This window comes from Oxyura jamaicensis, chromosome 13, assembly GCF_011077185.1.
Source record: "Oxyura jamaicensis isolate SHBP4307 breed ruddy duck chromosome 13, BPBGC_Ojam_1.0, whole genome shotgun sequence".
Lineage (NCBI taxonomy): Eukaryota > Metazoa > Chordata > Aves > Anseriformes > Anatidae > Oxyura > Oxyura jamaicensis.
Window position 1 is genome coordinate 3,861,209 of NC_048905.1, and position 27,840 is coordinate 3,889,048.

At 37.8% G+C, this 27,840-nt stretch overlaps 1 protein-coding gene across 12 annotated transcripts in view; it reads left to right on the forward strand.

Annotated features, from left to right (window-relative positions):
* The window catches only part of TENM2 (teneurin transmembrane protein 2), an 823,338-nt gene that overhangs the window by 575,760 nt on the left and 219,738 nt on the right, over positions 1-27,840 (forward strand). For all 12 annotated transcript variants that reach the window (XM_035338985.1, XM_035338975.1, XM_035338974.1 and 9 more), the window contains one exon: positions 26,673-26,882. In XM_035338985.1, the coding sequence (XP_035194876.1) occupies positions 26,673-26,882 (210 nt within the window). The remainder of the gene's footprint in view (positions 1-26,672; positions 26,883-27,840) is intronic.

A 27,840-nucleotide genomic window follows, 5' to 3' on the forward strand; every position in this document is an offset into this window, starting at 1 on the left:
ATAACATTTTTATGCTTTCTGACTCATGGAAAAGAGGGTAACATGAACAGGTGTGATATGGGAAGGTATCCAGATGGCTGTTCTTTCTTTTCAGTTAAGATCGGGAAGAAAATAACATTTAAAAATAAATAAATAATACTCTGTTCTCCTGTTGTAGTCACAATAGAATACCTATGAAACTGGATCATCACTCTTTCAACTGAAATAACACATCTATAGGATGATAGAACCACTCCAGGTTGGCCTTTGGCAGAGGGACTATCTCTGTCCCAAGCTGTGTAAGGAGTTTGTTGCCATTTTGAGTAGTAACAATGGAAGTTCACGTACGTATTTTTGACTCAGCTGTCAATAGTACCCAAACTGCAGTAGGAATCAGGTAGAACATCTCTATATAGATTTTCAACGTTTTGAAGTTGGAACTAAACTATTTTGGTACTTCAGAAGTAAAAGGACCATTAGATGGACAAATATGGTACAATATTCTTTTTATTTAGAATGTCTAAATAAAAATAATTATATCACAGACCATAGAAACTAAAATTTCTTTTTATTTGGAGGTCTGGAATACTGTGTGTCCTCTTAAAGAACCAGAATGCTCGAAGGAGAGTTCTGGTGTTTGGATTTTTAAGAGAGACTTGCTTACACACGTGCACGCACACACCATTTTCACTCACTCTTTCTCTTGTCAATAAGCTTTTACCACATTAATCCGATAGTATTGAAGTTACACAGTGAGAAATTGAAAGCTTATTTATCTTGCTCCAAGCAAAAATTTATTGACTCTTTGTAAACCAGTTCTCTGGCTGCTGACTCTGATTTGGAACTAAAGATATTTGTCACTGAAAATTAAAAATTTAATGTACGTGTTTCTTCAAAGGGCATATCAAACGCTGCTGCTTTCGGGAAGAAAAAAACACTGCTTTTGAATCTGGCATACCTTACTTTTCAAATCATGGCAGTGTATATAGTGGAGAGAGATTTTTTGCCTGATAATTATAATTGGAAAAATGCCCCCAACTCGCAGAAATCTAAAAATGGATATTTCTGAAACTTGGAACAGGTGGCTCATGGATCTCCTGCTGAACCTTGAATATGTTGAGATTTGGGGTATTTCTTGTATCTGATGTGTTCCTTATCTATCACATACCCTGCTCTCTATAGTAGTCTGGCATTTTCTAATTCATGTGATATCAGATGTCTATATTTCCTGCGATAGATCATGAAGACAGTGCTACCAAACCACAGTCTGAAGTTGCACCATAAACGTATGGTTTGCCGATGAGCCACATGTTGCAGTGCTCCTTGGAAGAATCTTCCTGCAATTACACTGTATAGATTTTCTTGTCTTACGAGCACAGGCAAAATATGCTTTTTTGTGCATGTGCAGAAAAGCCACACTGATACCCTCTAGTAGAAACTTATTGCAAAATATAATCTTAAATTGCTGAGATGAGGGAAAGAGTTAATGTCTAGGTAAGGTAGCAAATGGATCTGTTATGGACTGACTATTCTTTCACAGTCACACAATATCTCTGTTTACTGGCATTATCAAGATCCTAGATTATGCAAACATTTCAGCAGTTTATAATAAGAGCAATAATAATAACAACAACCACGATTTTCCTTCTTTAAAACCAGGTTTGAGAAATTCTGTATGAGAACAGCAGTTGTTATGTTCATGCTTAGGTGTCTTGCAGATGCATCTGAAGGATCACTGAGGTTCTCTTGTGAAGTTTCAGGAGGAGTTTTGGCAAGCAGAGTGTGATCATTGTGGTATAACTTTAATTTACTTCAGTCAGCCTTACAGATATAGAATGAGATATCTAAGTCTCAGGAATTGTAAGTAGCTGCAGAAATCTTGCCAAGATAATTTTTGTTGTATCCTAATTAAAACTATAATTAACAAATAAACATTTTGCTAATAACATGCTAACAATTTTTCTGAAAGGTAATATAATCAGAGACTTGATTCTTATTTTTATGCCCTTCACAGTAGTGTTTCCATTGGCACAGAGTAAAAGACCTATACCTGTTTGGAATTTTTTTTTTAAGGTATTATTATAGTTAGAATCAGGACTGGAATTTATCATAGAAATTGGAAAGCTATAGTTTCTTAGACATGGAGCAGTTATTGGATTTGTTTCTATCTTTTATTTATTTATCTATTTAGTAGTAACTGTTCTATCTGCAGTGACTCTCTGCAGTTAGTATAAGTCCTTTGTATATACTTTTGACAGAAATAGAGGAACTAAGTATCTGGCCTGAATCTAGTCTGCATTGCAATAGTCAAGTATTTCACGGTAGCTCAGTCAGCTGGGTCTGCGTCTGTACTGTCTCTTCTTTCAGTTGTACAGCTTGGTGGTCCTTAAAGGTATTGTCTTCCAACACAATCCATTTGTGCAGCTACTGCAAACACAAATTGGTAAAATTGATTTTCTCATAATACAGTATTACCTGTACAGATTTTTAAAACTAAATAAGCTGATTGTTCGATGAAGTTGCTTAGAACTGTTTACTTTTAACATCTTGTACATTTTAAGTTGCTTTGTGATTCAGTGAATCACAAAGCGAATTGGAGCTCTGGGAGTATAAAGTTATTAGATGTTTTGGCCTGTAGAAAATGTTTTCCAAAGGCTTTGTTCACCCACAATGTACATGCCAGTAGAGGAGTGTCTTCCTCTGGCTGCATGGAACTGTTTTCTTAATGAACAAAGTGACCTGAAGGAATTAGAAGAGGTGATGGAAGGACATATTTTGGCTGGGAAAGTCAGGGCTTCATGTTTAATTTAAAAATAAGCATTAAACTTTTCATGTTTAATTTAAAGAAACAGTAGAATGTTGGGATTTATAATCTTAATGATGCTGTGTCAGTGCTACATGATGTTAGTGGTGTGCTTGCTGTACAGGGTGTGGATATGTAGAAACATTTTACTAAAATGCCTTTCTTTTTGTTACTGAGGGAAAAAAAGCAGAAAACAGCTAAGACAGCAACAGCAAAAACAACACATTAGGCATGCACTACTAGTCTAGCTAATTCTGGGGGTGCTATTAGCAGACATTTAGGCAAATCTATTAACATTTACCATCAGCACAAATGCAATTGCATTCCTACTTTTCATGTTTCTGGCAAAATATACATGGCTATTCAAGGGAGGAAGAGGACATTGAAAGCATTTGTTAGGTAATACAGCTAAAGTGATAACGTAAATTATATGACAGAAAACTCCTATTCAACTTTACAATTAAGGTACAATATTTTAGGGGAAAAAAATAAACAAAACAAACAAAAGAAAACTGTCATGGATTCTAACTGTTACAATTAAGCACTGAAGCTCAACATGTACCTTTTAGTCAAGGGTTCACACTTCTGAGTGGATTGTCCTTGTAAATTTACCTCCACTGCTATTGCAGTGGCTCCCTGCCTAAACAAAGAAAACAAATAATTATTCAGCTCCTTCTATTTTAAGAAATTACTTTAAATTTGTGTTTTATTGGTTAGCTTGTTCTTTGGGCTACCCAATTTGCTGCTTGATGTCGGGAAGGAGAATGAGCCAAAGCAGAAGAGCTCCTGTGTGCTGCCAGATGCTGCGGGCCCTTCTGCCACCGCTCTCCGGGAGCTGAATGTGGCCCCCGCAGTGCTCGGTGCCCCTCCAGCCCTTTTGGTTCTCCACCTGTGTCAAGCATTAATGTGTGGAGAGAGGATTTCTGACAAAGCCTGAAGCCTGGCATTAATCCTTTTTCTACACTGAGAGCTGACTATTTCAGCTTTTACTCTTTTTTTTCTGCCTCAAGCTCAAAGGCTCAGGTGGGCCTTGTTTTCATCTTTGTAGTGCTGTGCATCAGATCCGTGGAGTTGGGTCTGATGAAGTACTCAAAGTTGGGGGGGTTGATACTGCATTTTCTTAGGAATATTTTTTGTTGTAGGGTTATGCTGTTAGGATGTCAAAATTCTCTAACAGTAGAAAGCCCTATAAGTCATGTGGTTTTTTTTGGTTTGTTTTTTGTTTGTTTTTTTTTGGCTGATTTTACAACTTTAATGCTTTTGATCTGTCATTTTCAACTTTCCCACGGTGCTTCGCAAGTCTTTCCCACAGCCCCAGCACCCCTCGTGTCCACCCTTCCTTCCTCAAGGCAAGATGTGTAAGTGGAGATGAGTTCTGTAGTGTCTCTGGGATGTGCCACCCTCCTCCCTTTTGATTCCATCTCCCACCAGAGGCAGGGGAACAAGGGGGCCAGGTGAGGAGAGAGGCACCACCAGCAGCTGACGGGTGTGCTGGCTTGAGCTGTGGGGCCGGGGGCAGCACATAACCTGTCAGTGGTGGGAGCAGCGTTGAGGCTGCCCCACACCTCGTGCCCACGCCTCAGTGGGCAGCACGGCCCAGCTGGGCCTGCGCCGCCCTGAGCCGGCCATCACCACAAGTCTGCACAGCTTCTGGGTGGAAGGTTTCTGACATTTTTTTCAATGAATAAATTGTATGGGTTCAGTCGCTTAATTCCTCAAGCAGTTGCTGTGCTTTATGCGTGTATTTCTTGAGATAATTTGTTTTCTTTCCACTGGGAAGTCAAGAATCGCATTTATATGGACCACATACTGCATTATGCTAACACATATTTTGTATTTAGCGTGCACAGATTTAAGTGATTATTTATATAAAATGTGTGAGAAGAGATTCGTCCTCTGCTTGTCTGTTGAGACTCAAATTCAAGACTCTGAATTTCCCCTCACACAGCAGCTAATGATTTAATTTGTGTTGGTGGCAGCTTAAATCCTGGCACTGCTCAAATGGTGCTGACTGCTGCGAGGAAAATACACAACCATGAAATAAATCCCAGTTTGTTATTTAAAAAAAAAAAAAAAAAAAAAAAAAAAAAAGGAAAGGAAAACAGAGAAGAACCCCCTTTAAACACTTCATTTTCAAATCAATTATTAATCTTCTAAAGTGACCTGCTTAAATGTAAAAGAAGAGTAAATACAATAATCTTAGACAACACACTTAAATATCTTCATATCTTGCTCAAAATTCAGATTTTGTAATACTAATGTTACCTCTGTGGGTTTCAAAGGATTTTATACCTCTTTTACTGTATTTCAACATCTTTTGTAATTTCTTTTGACACATTCTGTGTCAAAGCAATAATGGTCTTCTGCTGAAGGCAACAGAATTTGTAGGTATTCCAGTTTCTAGCATCATGGTTGATGAAGTGCAAAGACTTTTAAGTGATCATTATGAAAGTTTCCCTGGAAGATACCCCTGCCCTCCCACCCCCCACCCCCATTTTTTTTTTCTTTTTTTTCTGTTTTTTCCCCTGAGGCATAATTCACATAGGAACTGATTTTCTTCCAGAACATCACAATGTATTTCAGGGGTTATGCTTACAGCATCACAGAAATCACAGAAATTGCAACCCACCTTAGAGCATAGCACTCAAGTGATTGCTGTTTTGAAAATCTTTGAAAGAGTGAGAAAAGACATTAGGGGAAAATACTAATTATCATGAGAGCACAGAATGGGCAGTCCTGCTTGTGCTGCTGAATCATGGTGCCCAGTTGAACCTCTGCATGGAGGTTAATTGTTGACAGAGGGAGCAACAATTTGAATTATCACAATGTCATAACAGCTTTCAACTGCCTACCTGAACCTTCTTGTTGTCTATTTTAGATTTAAAAAATGTTAAAACGGTCATTTTCCTATATTAGAACTTGCAGTATAAAATTTCTTCTAATTTTAACTATATGGAAAGTTTGGAATGTCAACTCAATTTTGTTGATTAGATAATTTGGGACCTAGGCTGATGCAAAGATGGTGTTGTTACTCAGAGTTGTAACTCTTAAGCCAAAAACCAAACTTTCTAGTAAACTGCCCAAGAGCTTGTTTGACCACAGTTCTCAAGAAATTAGCTCACCACGTTTGGGAAGATGGAACTGTCCTGCTTATGTGCATTAATGTGCTTGAAACCAGCCATTATAAAGTGAATCTGTTGAATTTGTGGAGTACAGCTCTGTGATCTCTACTAAGGCAGTTTCTTCCTTGGTGTACTGAAGGCAGGTTTGAGGTTTAACATAGCCAGTGCCATGCTTACCAATACAGCACCGAACAGGTAACCAGTGTCCCCATGCGTCCAGAGGGCAACATGTAGCTAAGCTGAAAGCTGTTCTCAGTTTATGCAATAGGTCACTTAGTGACATCTTGGAAACAGATAGGAGTATTCCTGTTTTCCTTCTCCGTCTTCATTCTAAAAGCAACATAGTAACTGTAGGAGAAAGTGATGTAGTAACTAGTGCATTTTAAGTTCTTGCACTGGACTCAGGCACAGTGAGGAGCAAACTTTTAAATAACTATCAAGAAGCAAGAGTAATAGACTTGTGCAGAAAAGGCATCCCTTAGGTGCTTTTGGGTGGCAGAAAAGCCATGAATGCTCCAGAAAGCATTGCAAATGTTCTCTCAAATGTTTGTATAGGTACTTAAATTAGGGTGTTGTATTGTTAGAGGTGGTTCAAGCTGATGAAAGAAACTGGGCTTTGCCTGAAATCACACAGTCCAAACTGTGCCTTATTTTATCAAATTAAATATTCTAATATATGAATAATAATGATGTTATTACTGAAATAATAAAGATGTAATTACTGACTTAGGCTTTACTTCAGTGATGTGCCTGTAACATTGAACGTAATGTCATTTTAATAATGAAGACTCTTGCCTGCCTGCTTTCTTTGAGCTAGCTGGTGTACAAAGTACGTGGTAGTCAGTGAAGATAAATACACAAGGATGCCTTCTATTAATACTGGGCAAAGAATGAAATGGGTACTATAAATATTTTCAGTCCTAATAATTTCTATAGGAAGGATATAGCAATTCATGCAGTTGTTGATTAGCTTGGTTTTTTTAAACATTCTCAGGGGTATTGTTACTCTCAAGAAAATTGTAATCAGGTCTTTCAGTAGCAATATTGAATTTAGAAAGTAAGTAGTTACTGGTTACAGCGCGGCTTCGTTAGTATACAGGAAAATCACTCATTCTGTGGTGATTAACATCTATTCACATCTTGGAATGCATTATGGGCTCTAAATTATCATAGAAATTAATGCAATCTTCTTAAAGGGCTTAAAATATGGTAATAGATACAGCATACTAGCACCTGCAGCTCAAGGTACCAAAGTTATTAAAGTTGGATATAATTATATTTATTTTGCAAGCATCTAAGTAAGGAGGAGAATGAGAAACAAAGTTTAATAAAAATGAAAAAGGCACTCAATTCTTTTATTAAATAAGTATATTGCCATTTCTGATGCATATGAAACACTTTGTAAAGTCCATTTTGCAGTTCTAAAAGGGTGGCAGAAAGATGACGCTCCCTGCACCCACTTCACAGGAGGGAGTGCAGATGCCTGGGTTCCTCGATTGACACCAGTGAGTTGGGAGTGAAGTTTGCTGCACAAGCTGAATTTTGCAAGGCTGCTTCCTACCCGTTTGCTGTGCTTGTGTCTTTTTTAAGGGTCAGTCACAGATTAATTCTCTAGTAGTCTAACAGAACAGTGAGTGTGAAAAATAAACTGTGGCAGCTGTTCTCAGCTCAGTGGCAGTGTGTGGTAGTGACCACAGAGAACATAAGGAGAGATGTGTTGGAGAGGTCCTAATGCGTGAGATGAAAGACGGAGGAGCCAGGAGTATTTCTATAGTCCTTGATCCAGAGGATTACTGCAGTGTTTGGAACTAGGTGGGAAAGGTAAATGCTGCTCTTTTGAATAGAAGATATTCACATGACACACAACAGTCATTAATACTAAATTGTGCGTGGACTTAAGCTCTTCTTTAGAACAGCGTGTGAGAAACAAAGTGCAAACTTGAAGGTGAATTTCTTGTGGCCATTTTTGGGTTTATACCTATGCAAGTGGGGTTAGACCTGTGCAACTTTGGGTTTATACATGTGCAAGTGTCCTGCAGAACTAAACTAATAGAGAGGAAAGTAGCAGTACCTGCAAGTCAGAACTGGGGTGGCTTGGAAGAGACCTTTGAAGATCATCTGGTAAGCAGGTAAAATTAACTTGTGGCTGACGTTCTGCAGTACTCTGCTGATTTAGAGATGAGATGCATGGATAAACAATTAATTGACCTAAACTTGACTTCAGCTTCCATTCTTCAAGCAAATTAATGGAGCTAGCCAAGAAATAAAAGTGCTATTTTATGAAAGGTTAAGACTATATTGCAAGTGTAAAAAAAAAAAAAAAAAAAAAAAAAAAAAAGTTGGATATCTTCGGCATTATAAATAGAAATTTCCTTTTTATTGAGACTTTTTAGTGAATGAATCCCTGCCTGTCTTTACAATAACAAGAAGACATGCTGACATTTGATGCGAGTGTTCGTTGTGCATAAAGTGAAGCGTGTACAGCACACTAAGTGTGGAGTTGGAATGCCAGGAGAGATTTACAGATAACAGAAATTAGCAGAAAATGCTTCTTATTATCAGTACAGAAAAGCTGTATTTTAAATGACAGCCAGATGCTTGTTTACTAGGATTATAATGTTAATGATAGTATTCTGTTCACAGTTCTGCATGCATAGCTACTGAGGTCACTGGGAACTCTGGGAGACTGCATCCTACCCTGCCCCTCTCCCCCCCCCCCCTTTTTTTTTAAGAAAAATGATGGGTACTGCTCACACTGCTGAACAATATGAAGGGACAAAAATGGTAGCTATTTCAAGTTTGTAGTTTTTTTATTTTTATTTTTCTCTTAGACCAGGTACAGGAAAGAAGAATCTTGCAGATTAAAAGATTTTCATTTATCAGTACTTTTGTTTCAATTTTCACAGCAGTTCCATCATCACTATAGGTTTTTAAGTGTCTGCCTGTATCATATCTCTTAATGAGACAGAACTAGGCTTCACTGCGTAGAAATGAATTCAAAATCTTTTTCCCTCCATTTGGAGTGAAGTTAAAATGACAATTTCATCCCTATGTAGATGTCCCTGTTTGCCTGCAACACTTGAGATTTACTTTAACTTGAAGATGAAGACTAAAGGTAGTTATTGAGAGAGAAGGTGGGGTTAAAAAAAGAAGAGATAGAAGAAATAAAACACGCCCACAAAAGAAACAAGCATTGCACAGAAATGGAAGTCAATAAACAGTGTAATTCTTACTTCTTTCAGAAATGGGAGTAATGCTTTTGTAAAGTGAAATGACCAAATCCAATAACTAACATTTTGTCAGGGCAATAATAATGGTATTTGTATCTGTTTTAATCAGCTTTAACCTTTCCCATCATGTGCAAACTATTAAAAAATTAAAGAGGAAAGTATTTAGTGAGACAGATTTATGTTAGCTCTTGGTTTGCACCATTTTAATGAGGTCAAAGCAATAAAGAATCTCAGCAGATCCTAAGGTCTGGATGATGAATGACTGTCTTCCTCTGCTGATACACAGTGTTGTGCTCAAGTTTGAGGTGCTCTTGGAATATCAAATACAAATTTCTAGAGCTGGGAAGTAGTCTTAAATGATTTTTTCTCAGGAATATATATATGCAAATGTATTTGAATAAAAGTGAAATAACTTTTGCTTCCTGGCAGGGGAAAGATTGAAGTTGTTGGATTAGAGAAAAAGTTTTTAAGGTGTGTTTAACATACAAAAAATTAACACATGCACAAGTGTGTGGATATGTGTGGGGTTTACAGCAGTGTGTTCAGCAAATTGATCAGTTATAAGTAGTAAAGTTATGATGAGAATTTAGTAATTATTGTGCAGTTTTCCTAATGGAAGGTTGTACATGTGATGGATAAGAAAGTGGAATTTTTACTGGAAGAGTAGGTAGCGATTATTGCCCATTGATCTTCCATTAGTGGCTTTATTGATTAAAGATGATTTGATTTGATTGAAATATACATTGCATCAAACTTATTTTGGGACTTATTTTTTCCATGTATTCTTCTTGTTCATTTTATTCCCATGAAAAATACCTGAAGTATAAGTTTGGAAGTGGACAAGCAGTGAAACCCTTGCTTCATATTCAGATATGCATTATAGTTTACTTAGCAAGGTGCAATATCTAAAAATAGAATTGGTCAAGTTATGCATGGTCGCTGACCATTTTCCTATGGGAAACTGAACCTGCCTAAGGAAGCCGTGTAGGTCCCCTCACACTTGGGAGCACTGCGAGATGGAGCTCCCAAGCACTTGCCTTTTTTTCACTGACAATATCCTCACATACTGCTTCCAAGGAAAAAAAACACTATAAAAATAAAATGGGTATTACTTTCTGTGACAAAGAACTACATTGTTGGTCTAAAAGTTTTATTAACAGCTCATATTTTTATGATACTTTTAAAGCAGTGGATTATGAATGATTGAAAATACCCTCCAGCTTAATTGAGAACCATTATGCCTGGTAATTGCCAGAGATTTCTGCAAACAGCCGTTGTTCTCTGGCCTATTAACATAATTTGAATTTTTTATTGCACTTCATAATTATCTGTTGGAGTTAACAAACAGGCCCATTTGCTGAAGTGTTTAAGAACAAAACCCCAAATGGACTGCATCATGATATATTATTACTATTAACTGACCTTGCTGGAACAGATTTGTACATCAGTTTTTGATGGGGTCATGACTTCCGCTGATGGAAGAGGAGTATGGATTTCTCGTTTTCATTTCAGTAAGTGTAGGTAAAACTGGATCTTTTAAAATTGTCTTTCACTCATTCTTGCATATCTACTCCATTTAGAGCACGGTAGCATTTTAACGTGATCCCCGTGATAGCTGGAGAGAAGCACTATTTCTGCCTTAGGTATTTAACACATTTAATCTGTTCACTACACAAGTTAGCAAAGACAAGGAACTTGACTTCTGCTTAGATTTTAAGGTTTTCAGATCGACTCCTTTTCAGTTCTGATTTGTAGAGAAAACAGGCTCCCTCTCTGTCATTTTTCATGTACTGCAATAAATATTAATGGTCTCTCATGAGTTCTGCATGACCTATATAAATGTATACATTTTACATGTAAATATCAGTTCATGCACTTACTAAAATCACATATTCTAGTATTGATTTCTTACTGCCTAGGTTGACATTTCCTGAAGAATTGTTTTTAAATGGCACATGTTGCATTATGGCTTTTGTTTCATACTTTCTCCGCTGACAACACCTTTCATTTGATGTTACTGCAGAATGCTGCACACCTCTTAGTGCTCCTTGCTTTCCACTAACACATCTCGTGTTATTTGTTCTGTATGTTGTCTTTCATTGTAAAATGGAGCAACTAAGATAAACACGTCAGGTGTGCATTGCCATTCTTCTTGGTAATGATTGTGGATCAAGGCATGAAGATGAAGGCAGCTCAGCAGGCTGAGGATGTGGCCGTGGGCTGGTATGGCACTTGGCTGGACTTGCTGGGAAGGTTCCCTCTGGTGTCTGCTCAGCAGACTGGCGACTGGTACTTGATCTTCTAAGTAAATACGAACAGCCCCTCAAAGATTATATGAGTATCTTCAGGAAAATAGTGACATTGATTTGTCAATATTAACTATAGGCAATGGTATGTTAGTGGTGAGGGAGCATTTTCCTGCCTCGTAAACGTATCTGCAGTTTATATAATGCTTTTATGCTGGGTTGCGATTCTTCATAACTTTGGAAAAGCCTGGGAAGAGGTTGCACTGCCGCTCTAAACTAATTCGTAAAGTGCAGCGGCTGCTGCTTAATGTGCTTTTGTGCCTGTGAGGAAGATGTATATATAATGCAAACAGCAGCAGTTAGCTGTCTTTTCTGACACACGTTTTATCCTTTCAAACTGAAATTCATTGTCTTATTACTATTATTTTTTCCCAGCACATGATCACATACAGCATACTGTCATTTGTAATAGGAAAACCTCCAGTGACAGAAAAATCTCCTAGTTGTTCCTATTTCTGTCATTCTTCTTTGTAGAAATTGTTTTAAACAGGTTTTTCTTCCTCGAGCGTTTAGACCTTGAGCCTTCAGGTAATCTTCTCAATTAGTCCCTGGGGCTGTAGAGAGACAGGAAAGTGCAATTCCCTTAACAGCAGCTAAAATTACAGGTTCAGGTTAAAATTAAGGTACAGGCTTTAAACAATCTGGTATTAGGGGAAAAAAGAAAGAGGATAAAAGAAAAAGAAAGAGGATAGGAAGAGATAGAAATCCTGGACATCTGGCTTAAAGTAAGGAGAGTGAAATCATTTAACATTTCTTCTCTTAGAATTAAACTAGTACATATTTTGTTGACAAGGTAGTGAAATACAACCCGTTGGAATTTTATTGTGCATTGTGCTGACCAAAAATATTGCTGAGAGGATTTTTGTTTTGTTTTGTTTTGTTTTTAAGTACCCCACAGGGTAGGACCAGTGATTGAATACACCTTATAATATGTTTTCTATATTTTTTGGTCAGTCCTTGACTCTGTTGTAGATGTGTTATGGGTTTTATCATATGTGTTATGGATTAGGAAGATACTAAGTCTCATACTCAAGTGCTAGCAAATGAGCAGGGACATTCCCATCATGAAATTTTACGAGGTGTTAACTACAGGCAAGTTTCAGATTTTTAAGTCAGTTTTCCTTTTTAATATTCTAAGCTGTTTTTATACTTCTATAATATCTGTAAATTGTTGACCAGAGAAGAAACTGTTGTTTGTTTGTTTTCTGGTTTTGTGGTTTGTTTGTTTGTTGTCTCTTTTAGAAGTCATTTGTTTTCTAACATATATGCTATTGAGTTTGGGGGAGAGGAATAATGGGAGAGGGGTGCCTGGCACCCTTAAATCATTTAAAGTTGAAGAGGAGGGAGGAATGGATAATCCTTTAATCATAAGAACATTAACATCGGATGATAAACTCTCCTAATCTCCTTGTTATTAAAGGAATGTCCTCTGTTTTTCTTACTGGTTTTTTACTTATGGGATCTCAGGGGTTGACCTGACTTGCAATTTCTTGCATTGCGGTTCTACATCATTAGATTCAGTGTATTTGGAAGAAATAAATAACAAGATTAAACTGAATAAATAGAGGGTGTCACTCTATATAGTTTTATCACACAAATGCTTGCATCAGATATCCATCCAGTTGCTGTTCTATGTAAGAAGACTGTGGTGTTATGCTCTGTTGTCGTGAATGGTCTCAGGGTGAATTACACAATCCATAGTGAACCTAAAAACTGGAATAGGATTATGCACAGCAGAAAAGTTATGCAGGTATTGTTTGCAAAACCAGGTCTTACTATGCAGAAACAACTCAAAGGGAGCAACAGTTCTTACAACTTTTTAAAAATATAAATCGGTGTTACGTAGAATAAGTGTGTGTGTTGTTTCACTCGTATTCAGCTACACTCTATATTGCAAAGGTTCTTCCTGCCCCCTTTTGTGCTCTCACCACACATAGGTGATGCTATAGCAGTGCTGAGGGTAGGTGTGATGTGACCTGGGGTTTCCATTGTGTTGACTGGACGTAAGAGGAAAGATGTCAGTATATTTAACATAACATAATGCTCAGTTGGTAGCTGGGAGAATTGATCTCCTTCATACATTTTTGAGATTTTTTTATTCTTTTAATTGGGAGGGGAAGGGAGGTTTAAGGCCTGACTTGAAGCCAGGGTACAAAAGAAATAATCCCAAACTACTTAAGTACCTTTGTACCTTTTAATGTTCCCCATCTCCTTTGATAGACTGAATTTTTGACAGTGGAAGTGCATATGGTTATATTCACATCATCTTCCCTGACTGCTTTCTCCCTAAGCCTTCAGCTGGGTTTAGTTATGACTTATAACTTCAGCATGGCATTTGGGAAAAACAGAAAAAGTAGTATAAATGTAAATGTGAAAAGCTACAGCTCATTCTGTTTTTGAAATTGTTGGTGTGAAAAGATCTCAACAGTGTTTTATTTAAACAAGGTCTGCTTCAACCTTGATTGACTTGCAGTAAATTGCCTGGTACGAGAGGCAAAAGGAAGTGGATAGAAAAATGGCAATCAGCACCAAATGTTTCACATATTGATTGACAAGCACCAGAGATGTGCTGGAGTAAGATAAATTGGCTAACAGAGCCCATCTTGACAGCTCCTGAGATGGGAAAATTGTTCCTGTTAATTTGCTGCTGGGACCTTGTCATTTATGGGGATATATATTTGAGTGTCTTCTAATGGTGTAAACAAACTTTGGATTCTGAAGTAGCATATTTCAGCTTCAGTTGCTTTAATTCTTCTCTGTCCATGTATTTCTGAGTTGTACTTATAAAGTGCTTTAAGATCGAAAAGATGAGAGAAACTGTCATTATTTTAAAGATACAGTTCACGCTGAAATACAGAATAGCACATCCAGGCTATTCTGTAGTCTGGTTGATTTTAGTAGGACTTTTCTTTACTGATAAATACGGAACAGAGCCTCGCATTTGTTTTGAAGGGAAGAACGTGTATCCCAATTTTTATTCATTCTTTTTGGCAAATTTAATTGTAACTATAATTAAAATATTTCCTACCTTTTTAACGTATCTAATTTTGTGCTTGCAAATGCCTTTTAATAAGGTTATAGGTTTTCTTAGTACTACAGAGTAAAGCTCCCTTTCCCGTGGAGTAGTCTTTCATCTCTGCGATTTCCTTTCATTAAAAGGAAATTTTATCTTTTTAATTTCCTGTACTGCTCTCCCAGTGTGCCAGTAATTGTGGCGGTACACACCAGTGCTAAAACAGTCAATGGTCTGATAGCTGTTGTGTTGGAATCTGCCACTCTGAAAGATTTTATTTTGGCTGAAATCTTTTCACATAAAGTGAAATTTGAAATTAACCTTCTCGTGTACTTAATCAACATTTTTCAGGTTTTCTGTGAGAAATGTGCAGATTCCAGTGTTTGTTTAAGGTGTGGCTCACAAACAGTAAATTTTGTTTCCCTTTCCTTTATAATTTATATTCCTTTTCTTTATTTGCATCTACTTCTCAGACGCTAAACTGGAAATTAACTTTTCAAAAAGGGAAACATTTGAAACCTTATTCAATACGGGGGGAAGGGGGGGGGGGGGGAGGGGAGGTGAACAAATTTTTATCTGGACTTAAATTGCTCATTTGCAAGTGGCTTGGTAGTTTTGTCCATAATCCTATATTTGGACACTTTTTGTGTTTTTTGGTCTTCTTCAGGGAGTAGTCAGCTTTACTGGAAAACAGCAGAGAGGTTTTTAAAGGGGCTAAATAGGCCTTGCTCCATATTAGTGACAGTATTTCATTTCCCCCTTTGATTTTTAGCTGCAGTTTAGCTCCAAGCTGAATTTCCAGATCTGAGCACAATGGACCGTTCGGAATTGACTGAACAGCAGCAGACCAGTATTCAAGTCAGTAAAAGACTTCTGCTGGGGGAGCTTCTCTCCATGTAAAAGCTTTCTAGGGCTCTTGGGTGAAATCCTGGCTGTGCTGAAGGCAAAAATACAATTTATATTGACTTAAATGGAGCTGAGATTTCACCGAGGCTTGCTATTAAGTTGTGGAATGTTTGCTCTTGAAGCAGGATCTCTTAGAGGCTGGTAGCTTCCCCTAAAGGCACGCATGTGTTCAGTGTAAAATATCATAACATGTAGCATCCAGTAAATGTTTAAGAAAAAAAGATGTTAATCTGCCCGATGATACGGTAAGACACGAGGAAGGTAAAGGCTTAAGCACTTTTGTGTTCTGGAAAATTCCACCTGTGGCTCAGGTAGCTGTAAAGTCAAGCCTTTAGTTTCCTTGTCCACCCCAAACTTCCACTAGTGTCAATATGGGCTGTGTAAGAAAGGCAGGGTAGGATCTTAAGAGAGAAGAAGCCAGACAAAGCAAGAAAACAGTAAGCACCAAGATAATATAATGTAAATGTAAGTATCAGCATCAAGAGTAATGGAAGAATAATTCCCGTCATAGGGACATTTCTCTTAGTGCACCGTCGTGTCTCCCAGCACTAAAATACAAACGTCTCCAGAGTGTATCGCAGCAGATGTTTAGCACTAATTCAGGAGTGCTTTCCACACGAGTTTAGGAACTGAAGAGGAATGCCAGATGCAATCTGTAGGTGTAACTAAGAAAAGTAGACTTGAAAAACCAAAAGTTGAATTATCCAGAATATAGCACTGGCACTGCACTAGATGATGCAGCAGATTTAGAGCATATTGTTTGTCTTCCTTAGCCTTTTCCATACTACTGATCCTGTGAAGCCTTGTGTTCGTTTTACATTTGTTCATCAGAAATGAGAGCTGCTTTCTCAGCAGGTTGCGAAGAGTTAACACAAATTATCTGATTACTATCCCAAACCCATGTGCTAGTAGTATGTGTATGACTTTCACAGACTTTCAATAATTACAGGTCTGAGTTTTCTCGTGTTTGTTCAAGATCGTGTTATTTTCCCATCTAGTAGTGACTCCAGGCATCTGAATCACTGATTGTTGAAAGGTTCCTGGAAATTAATTTCTCTAGTAGAAATAAAGCCAACATCATTCATTATATCATCGTGTGCGGAGACGGCATGAGTGGCTGTTCAACACTGTTTAGAATTTGAATAAAAAAGGTAAAGGTAAACAGGAGTTGTTTTGATAGTTGAAACAAGTTTTTATCACATCATAGTTTAAACTCTCTGTCACTAGAATAAAGATTGAATAAACTATTTGTACATTCATGTGAGGAGGGAGATGTCATATGGTGCCTGGTAATTACCTACCTTGGGCATAATTACAGTCCTTTCGTTAGTGGAATTCCCTGTCATGAATGCTTTGCTCTGTATCAGTTAAGATGGGTAATAGGAAAATGTATTTCTTCCCAGTTTTTAAAAGCTGCACATACTATTAAGTGACTAAAGATGGAAAATCAGTCTCGTGATGGTGATTGTAAATCTTCAGGTCCGTTTCTTCCCAAAGCATACCTAATTTTAGTGTCCTTTTTGTCCCACAAAGAACAGGGAGTTGATGAGTTGTAATTTAATGTCAGTTATAGTTCATATGGTTAGTTCAGTAGAACCTTTGTTAGGGAAGTGAAGTTTATGCAAGTTCATGTGATTTTCGTTCAAGTGGATTTGCCTGTTCCTTCTTGCTCTGATTTTCCTGGCTAAATCAGAGGTACGGTGAGATCAGAGAATACATTTTGACTTTATGAGTGATGGGAAATAATCACTGAAACAAATTACTGTTTTCCAGCTATGAAAGTATCATTAAACATATGCCGAGTGATCAGCTTGCTAGTGTAATATGTTCAAGAAGGAAAAGAGTTTTCTAGTCTTATTCACTGATGTTTTTCCCAAGACAGCAACAGCTTTTATAAAATGAGGATTATATCTTCTCATTACGGAATCTAATCTACCCAAAAGACATTAAACAGCTGCAAAACCCTGACATCTTCTAGCTGTAAATTGTTTTTATTATTTATCTTTGTTTAACTAAAAAGGAAAGAGGTATCAGATGATTTAACAAGACAAGAATTAAGTGACATTAGCTTTTGACAGCAGCAAATTATGCCTTTACATACTGAATTGGTTTAGATCGTTTTTAAGTCATGACTGTCTACTTATTTTTAATATCCAAATTCCATAAAACTGATATATTTTTTTTAGATGGATTGCTTGGGAAAATTAATTTAGCTTTGACTTGCTAAAAGCCACATGAGAAATGATTGATTTCCAAGTTAGTCTTACACTTCTGCATAGATTTTAGTAATAATAAATCATTACTAAAAGTAATCTCGCATCTATACCATGACTTTCATATTCAAGAACTACAAATACACAACGCTTTAGGAAATAGTAACCACACAGAGGTGAGATGGTTTAAGGAAAATAACATAACCTGCGTAAGCTTGTAGAATGCATCCATGCTAAAAGGGAGAGAGAGAGAGAACAGCACTTGCTGAATCTTCTTTGTTCCTTTTCTAGCATCTACAGTTCTTAAAATATATTCCTGTGTGTGTGCAGTAAATGGCCCTACTTCAGAGGACAAGGAAAATAAAACGTTCCCATTGAATATGCTCAACATTGCACTTATTTCCTTTTTTTTTTTTCTTTTTGTAGCATAAATTGTTTGCCATTTATTTTTATTTTTCTATCACAGACAATTTTTCTCATAAACAGTTCCTTGTCTTGTGGCAAAATCTAACTAGAAATACAACTCTAAGCCAGAGAGATTTTATGCATTTCTTTCATAAAAAGCGTAGGTTTATTTTGTTTTGTTTCAGGGCTTTTCTGACTATTTCCCCTTTATGGCAGGATTGCTTGGAAATGTAAAAACATAAAATATAATGTGTACCTAAGAACAATTAGCCTTGAGTTTTAGGATAATACTATTTTTTTTAATGTCTAGAAAAATCCAAAGCAACATTCTACCTTCTAGACTATTAAAATGCTCTAAGTACATGGAAAAAATAATGATTTCTACAGTAATGCTTTCTAAAGAAATGTGTTATTTTGCCTATTGAATGTGTATTTAAGTGTCTTTTAAAATAGTGTTTTGTGCTGTATCAGGTCCTCCTATGTCACTGTGCTTCATGTTTTCAAAAGTGAGTAGAAATTTTGGCAGAGAACATGTTAATTGTGTTCAGTGTCCTTTTCTATAGGGCTTTGGCCCGCATGGAGGTGATTTTGCTTTTCATTGTCTCTCACAAGGGCCGTAGGAAACCCGTGTGGGGCTGAGAGCAGAGTTAGTTGCATTGCCTGCCTCAGGGAGGGTGTGCGTGTTGCTTGCGCTGAGCTTGGGCTCAGTATCACCTCTGGAGATGCTGCGAAGGTAAATGCTCCCCCTCGCCCTGAACACGCGTTGGGGTGTGATGGAGCTGGGCCTCAGGAACACTGGTGCTTGGCTCCTGCCACTCCAGGGAGCTGCAGCGTGATCCTTCATCTTTAGTGCCCCTTGAAATCGAAACCCCACCAAATTTAATTAAAAAAGAGAGAGAGAAAGAGAAGAAGAAAGGTCTCAGGGCTTCAGGGGCCTAAGCAACAGAAGAAATGTGGCTCCAGGTAGCCCTGAGGAGGGGAGTGGGTGGTATCTGGCCCCCAACATGTGCAGCCATAAGGCTGTAGTTGCAGACAGAGATGTTTTTCCTTTGTTTTCACTCCGTCACACTATTGCTCTGACTTTATGCTTTTTTTTTTTTTTTTTTTTTTTTTTTTTTTTTTCTCCTGCATAACAAAAGTTTTGAAAAAGGCATCTAGGGTACTGTTCAGTGGGAAATGGGAGGGATGCTAAGCCATAGAGCTGGTTTGCCTTTGCAGGTTCACTGTTAGATAAATGTTGATGTGATGGTATCTATTTCATCCTTAGCTGCCCCAACTATCCTTTTTGATGCCAGGAAATGTCTGTAAGCATCAATAAGCAGGTCTGTGCAAGGATATCAGCCCCATGCTTTAGGAAGACCTTTTTTTTTCCTCTTTGACTCTTGCGAAACAGACTCTGCAAAGACACTTTTCTTACCTTGACTGGGTTTGTTTGTTGCTTTCAGAGAGATAGGAGCTTCAGTGCTTTTCTTCAGTGATAACTCTGTCATACAAAATTTTGATTTATGTCTATCTTTCTCTGCAGTTTTTGAAGCTTGTTTGCCTTAGAATAAAAATGCAACAGGAGTTTAGGCAAAAGGAAGCAACTTAATGCTGAAGAAACTGCTCAAAAAATTATCAGATTTCTTTTCCCGTTTTTCATGTATACTTGTATACATATAGTTTGGACTACAATTTTTTTTTCTTATCAAGTTGAAGCCTGATTAAACAAGGGTTAACTGAGGTAGCTTCACAGATAAATCAGCACTGCTGCTTGCAGGGTGGGTGAACTGTTGGGCAGTGCCCGCCCTGTCCCCAAGCCCGCCAAGCTCTGAGAGCAGAGGACTTTCTCCCCTGCTTTGCCTGCTGGGTCTCCATGCTGGCCTGCAGAGCCCTGAGGTACAAATTCCTTTTCAGCTACAAAAATAGATGCTGTTACTATACAGAAAATGGGCATTTTTTTCCGTTGCCAGTTAACTGTAGTAAATTCATCAAATACAAAATATTTATATTCCTTATGCCAGTTATGATGATATATATTTGATTTATTAAATGCGACTCTCCTTGAGAGTGCCCAGCCCACTGGGAAGACATGCTTTGCACAAATAGTTGAAGGACGTTTTTTTCATGCAAGAAAGCAATTATCCTGTGCAGGAATAGGAGAGTGCTGAATGCGCTATACCTCAGGAGCGTTTCACCTCATCAGCTACCTGCCTAATTTATAGTGCTTTGCACTGCAAAAACATGCTTCTTATGGTATCTAGCTGTTTCCTGACACATTTAGTAATGTTTCTCACTCTTTAAAGTGAACTAAACATTGCTGACAGCGTAGGGGCTTCAATTAGGCTGAGCTGGAAATGTAGTCAGAAATTTGGTGCACTCTGTAGGTGAGAGGGTGGTGTTTTAGTGCTGAAAACAGTGTCCTGCCGAGTGCTTCTCATGGTGCTTCCACTCTGTGTCCCAGGTGTCCTGTAGGAAGGGGGCTTCCTCAGAAGGAGGAAGTGTTTGTTATGGATGTCCTAAGCCTAGAAGTGACATTCATCTGATGGGAAAAGTTGGAGAATTTCACTGCAGATGTAGTAAGCTTTGAGATCTGTATATGGGACTTGGCTTTTTTCTGATGACAAACTTTTGTATTGAAATGCCATTCCAATTAGGAGTGTGGAATGACAATATACAGATAGTGATCTTTACCCTGAGCAAATCAGTGGCAAAATGTCTATTAAACGAGTCTGAATTGGTCCTTTCGACCTCTTAGAATAATGCTCTTTTTTTGGAAATTATGCATACCTGCTTAAGTGTGTGTGGGTAAAAGTATGTATGGTATATATATATATATATGATTATTGTTCCTATTATGTTGTTTTTAGATAATAATATTACAATTAACTGAAGGGGTTGCTTAAAGCTTTTCAAGATGTGTTCTTGTAATGGGTGTTATGCCATGCCCACTCATGTTAAAATTCTTAAATTTCAGTCCTTTTTGACGTGTTCCCTGCTTCCTGTTGTGCACCACAGTGGAATATAGAGTTTCACACACACGTGGGTTTTTTCACCTGCAAAACTCCATGGGTCTTTTGAGGGAAGAGGAAAGAGTATGGAAAGCACATCTCAAAAACCCTTCAGAAACTGATAAGCAGTCTGGTTCTCGTCTTTGATTGTCTCATATGTATGTATAATAATGCTGGGAGTGATTGCAGCCAGTCCTTTTTCCTTCCTGGTGATGAGTTGTGGCCTCTTAGGCTAACAGCAATGGCAATATCTCTTTCCCAAATGTATCGTTGTGATTAAGATGAACAGAATTCTTCTTAACTGTCTTACAAGTGTCTGGACCTGAGACAGTCTTCTCCGTAGCCCTGTTGCTGTGTTACACCATGGCCACGCATGGCAGGTTCCCACTAGTAAGCCTGTAACCCGTTCTGACCCTGTCACTTACCCAGCTACAGACTCCCTGGATGGCGATTGCCGTGCTTTTGGGTCTCATAGCTAATGATGCTGTCAGGGACATCACTTAAACAGCCTCTTTAGATGTAAGTAAAAGGAAATGTCGTTCCCTCTAAAACATGAAGTGATTACTCGAGTCCAGAAACTTGTCATTTAGGAAGGACGTGAGCAGGACTTGGCAGGCAGTGATAGACTTCCTAGGCAATTTCCTCTGCTTCACTGCTCCAGACGAGTCACAACGGAAAAGCTCCAAAACCACAGCCTCATTTTTCCTTTTTCAGGCATACTTAAAGGTGCCAGTGAGGATTGTCTGAATTTTGAGACGTCGAACAAGTCAAAGGACAAAGCCCCTCAGTGTTCTCAATTTCACTTCTGTTCCTGTTGTACAGACCAGTTACAACAGCAACTGGTAAACTACTGCTGGTAATTACCGTTACATAAACTGCTATCCTAGAGCTCAGAGTTGAAACAAATTATTCTGGTGTTTTCCACCAGCAGTGGTCAGCCACTGCCCAGCACTGTGCACAACTGGGTGATCAGAAGGCAGCTGAGGCTGCTGCCCGTGTCCCAGTACCTGTGTCTGGTAGATCTGGGAATTGCAAAGATTTTGTTTGCAACTCAAAGCATTCACTGATGCCACATATCACTTACTGGCCTCCAGACATGCCCAACATCTACTAAAGTACAATTAGATGATTTCTAGCAAAGCTTGTCACATACCCTAAAGAACCATATTTCTGTATTGGTGTAAAGGACCTCAAATTCTTCCTTTTTCTACAACTCTTCATCTGTAAAACTAGTTTCTTTAGATATAGGCCCTCTGTATTTTTGTCCAATTCTTTGGACACTCTTATGAATGTTTCAGTTGCTTCATCAGTTTGGACTAAATGGAAAGCTTGACTTGACAGGAATGATTTTGGGGGACAGATAGATAATCCTATCTAAGTTCCTGGTTACATGCAGCATTCTTCCCTGCAGATTCTTGAAAGGTTAGGCAGGATGCAGCCAGAATGACTGTGATAGCTTTGAACTAAATGCTACATTATAGGACTTCAGACATCTGAGGAGCTTACATCATTATTTTTGCCTCTGGACTTCACCAATGCAGTCTGAATGCTGATGTCCATTACATGAATTTCCGCTCCCAGTGTGATACAACTCTTGGCCTTATTCTTCTAATAAGATCTCTTGTATGCAGTCCTCTCCCTCCTGAAGCTCATCTTCAAACAAAAAGACATTGACCTTGCTCCAATCACTCCTTATCACTCTGGCATGTTGCTCCAAAGAATTTTCTAATTTTCACACCCCTGGAACTTTTCAAGACATTAGCAATGCCTTATCCTCATTCTTGTATGAATTTGAAATTTGGAGTTCATAGCACTGTTTCATTTGCACCTTATTCAACCACTGTCTGTCTGTGAAGCTGTCCTTAATGAGAAATCTTTCTTAAAAAGAAATCTTCACATCAGTGTCTGATCTGCATACTCAGCTTTTGTGGGTGCATTGCAGGGGATGGTTGCAGACCTGTGGCATCAGTGCCAGCTACAAGCATGGCCTGATTTTTGAACATTGACTCGAAGGCAGATTTTAAGCCTCAGGGACTTAAAGTGTAGCAGTAATTGAGGTGTCGTTTCCTGGACTGATGAAGAGAGATGTGACTCTGTTAAAAAGAAAAAAGCAGAAATAATGTCAATGTTTGTCTGCTATATGATCTTACCAGGGGTGAGGAGAGAATATTAAGTGATAGACTAAAAATTAAACAAGAAGGCCCTTGCAGAATGAGGTGCCATGAAGCACGGAAGCCCAAAGCCATCCCAAATCAGAACATCCTCCAGAAGATGACTTACCAAGTTTGTCCTTCACTTTAAAAAATAAGATAAATGACAGGAGGAAGTAACGAGGAAAAGAAAAAAAAAAAAAAAAAAGAAAGAAAAGAAAAAGGTTTGCTGTTGTTTGCTTGCTTCTTTTGAAAAGGGCCTCAGGCATACTGTATTCACTATTTTTGTGCCACACATGAGTATATGCAGTTTGAATATATATATGAACAGATATTTGAACAACTATTTTTTTTTTCCCTATTGAATTTGTAATACATCAGCTTTTAGACTTTGGCTTCCCTTTTGTAGCATTTGTGTGTGTTTTTCTTTGGTTGTAGTATATAATTGCATTACTGCTGTCAATAGAAGTAAGTATCCATTACATAGGATTTCTGTCAATGCACCATGAGATAAAAATCTTATTTATAGAAGCTTTATCATATTGGCACATTAAGAGTAGATATAAATTTTACCAGCTCCTATTTTACATTACGGATTTGATTTCTGAAAGGAGCTGCGTAACAAGAGACTGATGTTCCCCTATGTCAGTATGTTTTATAATACTGTGGCATAATGTGTGTCCCATAGTGAAATGATGAGAAGTTAGAATCATTTTGAGAGACGGGAGGTTTCAAAATATGTTAAGGTATGTGCAGAAACACAAATATGTCAGGGAGCTTCAGGTTTACAAAATTCAATCTGTTCAATAACACATTGGACTTATTTGACCAAGATAATGGTATTCAACAGTATGGAATTGAACTTATTATTTTTATCTTAAGAATGTATAGTAACAAATGTTATTTGTCATTTTGTCATGCTTATTATAGCCTAACTGTGTATGTTCAACTCTTTTCAGTAGTTTTACAACCAATCCCTTGGCTGTGGTCCTGCAGAGTTACCCTTTAGATTCATTTCCTAAGGAAATAAAACTTAATAAGTATCTCTCTGCACATGTTTTTCTGTTTCTTTTCAGTAATTTTTTGGTTCACTTCCTATCAAATTTTACAAAAGGTTGGGTGTTTTAAGATGCTCTTATGTGTTACAGGGAGTAGGGGGATGGAGAGCCAGAGAGAGAAGGAGCACTACTAGAGCCCTGCTACTAGAGAGAAAGGCAGTGCTGGGAGTTTAGTAGATGCCAAAATCAACCTGACAGAAAGATCATGAATGCCCCAACTACAACAAAAGCTTTAATCACATTGGCAGCTTATGAGAAAATCTAACCACAAGACAGATTGACAATAGGTTCCATGGCTCACAGAAATTGATGTTTTTCAATTAACATGTACCTCTGGACAAGCCTTCCTCAGGAGCCAACTTCCCACCAAAATAATGCAATGTTTTAACAACTTGATACCTTCTGTTTCATCTAGGCTACAAACAGAAATGTAGTAATTAGAAATGTTACCTTGTCTTCAGGGATTTGGGCTGTATTATTTCATGAAGATAACAAAGTGATTAGCTTTTCTGGCAAAAGAATTGTTGGTGTTTTTTTCATCTGTCTCAATAAATTCCACAAAAAATTGACTTAAAATTCTTTAAAATATTGTATATGATCTGCACAGAAAGTAAAGGTTTTTTTGTTTGTTTATCTCATCACCGCACATGTACAATATTTTTATGAGTATGTATTTCCTTATGATAAATGAGGATTTTGAATATGTAAAATCTCTTCATTTAATTTCATGATGTTGAAGCAGAGCCAGAATGTGAGAATTAAATGCACTGTGTGTACAGTGTCACATTCCTGTCAGGGGTGTGTCAAACCTCCAGTCTTGCTGCTTGTTTCCTACATATTGCAAAGGAATAATTTGTGTTTTTTGTTTTTTTTTTTTTTTTTTTTCTCAACTACTACATCCCTTGAATGTTTAGGTTATGTGCTGTGGTGCTTCATAAGAACAGCACAATCATGAGTAATAACAGTAATTATTCGTGTCATCAATATTAGAATTATTCCTGGTAAATGCAAGTCTGCAATGAAAATACTCAATTCATATTGAATTTTCTCTAGCATAAAAAAGGGTGGATGAGGGTAGCTGTGGAGTTGCTTAAACACGTGATAATGTCATGTTCCTTATGCCACATGAGAACTTGCCCATTTGATGTTATCATCAATTTATCCACAGTTAAAATAATAAAAAATAAGCGTAACAGTCACTTGCCTATCTCAAGGTGTTATTGTTGTTGTCGTTTTAGTATTATTTTTTATTTTATTTATTTTAAATCTTCTGAAGGTAGGAAAGCAGTTCATGCTATTTGCTGGTAGTAAGCAGTGAAAAAGATTTAGTATCTAAGGTTACTTCTGGTTGATTGTTCTTCCCCAAACATAATTTATATGTAGTCATGGGCATTTTTTCACTTTTTTTTTTTTTTAACTTTATGAGATAAACCTTAGCGTAATTCCTATAAAGTCAGGGGTTCCAGAAATGAAGGTGATGTAATCAAGTGAAAAGACAGCATGCGTGCGTTCTGTTACTGTTTCCTTAAAACTGATGGAAATAAGGATGCACCATTTTATGTAGTTTTGCAGTGTTTTAACGTTTGTAGCTAGCATGCAGCGGATCTCTCTCTGCCTTGCAGACTTTGGCAGGATTACAGAGGTCATATTTTCCTATGTATAAATTATTCTTGAACAATTTCTCCAATGCACTAGATAAACTTGCAGAAGTCAGAATGCACGTTACTCTTACTCCTCTCATCCCTATAACTAGTCATATTCTAATAGGCAGTGCCAAAAAAAAAAAAAAAAAAAAAAGGGAAAAAAGGCTGGCTTCATCTGTGTGCATTTGATGGAATGGAGTGACATAAAGTTATGAGAGCAAAGTTCACAAAAGCAAAGAATAAGTAAGAATTATAATTTTATTATTTCTTGGCTAACTTGATACCAGTAGTTTAATTAACCAAGTACGTGTTGTTAGTGGGCTGAGGTGTATAGTGCACATTAAGGACAGGGTTTCCTAGTTGAAGTTCTCTCCCTACAGCACCATTGTAGCAAGAAATGAGAATGAAAGGACATTGAATCCTGGTGTTTCCAATGCATATCACAGCTTAGCCCACGTCTACAAATAGAAAAATTCAGAGGTGGTTACAGACGTGTGCTGTAATTCCAAGGCTCAGCTCCTTATATTCCTCTTTTTCATTGGTCTTATTCAGCCAAAGAACTATTGCTGTGGAAATTCATTTGGTGAAAACCTATAGCTGATGTGCTTATATGTTGCAGTGTTTGAGAACAATTTGAGAACAGCCTGGTGCTGTGGAGGGAGGGGTGTCCAGAATGAGCTCACAGCCCAGCTGCTCACAATGCTTTCAGTATGATGCAAAGGGACGAGCTTGTACTAGTGGAGAGATTTTGTGACTCTGAGCAGCGGTGTGTTATTTGGACAGTTACAGTAAAGTTGTTTGTTTTTTTCATTACATTCATTGCTGATCTTTGATCCCTGTGTCCTCTTTCCCAGGTCGTCCCATTCCACCTACATCCTCGTCTAGCCTTCTCCCATCTGCTCAGCTGCCCAGTTCTCATAATCCTCCACCAGTTAGCTGCCAGATGCCATTGCTAGACAGCAACACGTCCCATCAAATCATGGACACCAATCCTGATGAGGAGTTCTCTCCTAACTCTTATCTGCTAAGAGCATGTTCAGGGCCACAGCAGGCTTCCAGCAGTGGTAAGAAAAATTGCAACCATGTGGAGTTTGTTTGTGACATGTTTGTGCTGTTTCTATACTTCTTTGCACATGTTCTTGCATCACCTCAAAATTAAGAGCATATATGGAGACAAGGCAAACAAAAATCTGAGTTTTATTTCATTGAAACTTTTTTGTAAGCACTATATATCATATATGTTTTTTTCTGTTTCACTATAGAGTTATTTTATAGTGTTATAAGCAGTGTAAAGTTATCACTGAATGCTTCATCCAAGGAATTTATTTTTCAAATAAGGTTTATGGCTTATGGATGTATCTGGTAAAAGGGGAATACACACAGGGGTCCTTTGTTCTGCGTAGGCTAGTCAGCTCCTGATATAGGTGACAAGGATCTGTATCTGAACATGTGTGTTGCTTCTGCTGTTGTGTCTTCTCTTGTTTCAGAATCACATCCTATAATATCAGTGTCACCTTTAACCAAGATACAGATATTTTCAGTAAACTACATTTTGTTTTTCAGGCCCCTGATTTAAAACACTTGCAGCTCTGCTATCAGTCATATATTCTGTAGTGCTTGGAGTTTTCCCTTCTCTCCCTTTATTTATTTATTTATTTTTAAACAAACACCTTTACATTTTGACAGGCAATAAATTGAGGAATGAAAATGCAATCCCTTTTTAGAATTCTAATCAAAACAAAGAAGCTTTGTTTTTTGCTTACATTTTTGAACATAAACATCTGTTGTGCAGCTTCTGTCTATTTAACTAGAAACTCTAAGTTCATATATGTAAATGGTTATATCTTAAATGCAGTTTCTGACCTGCTCAAGGTCTCTTTCTCATGCACGATACAGATCTGAACAATGCTGGACACACTATGTGGTGTGGAACCTTCTGCCTTCGTGGGTGCATACAGTAGATTTAAATGACGCCCTGTAAACAGTGGCTGGTGGTGTGTGGTGGGAAGATGAGGCAATGGG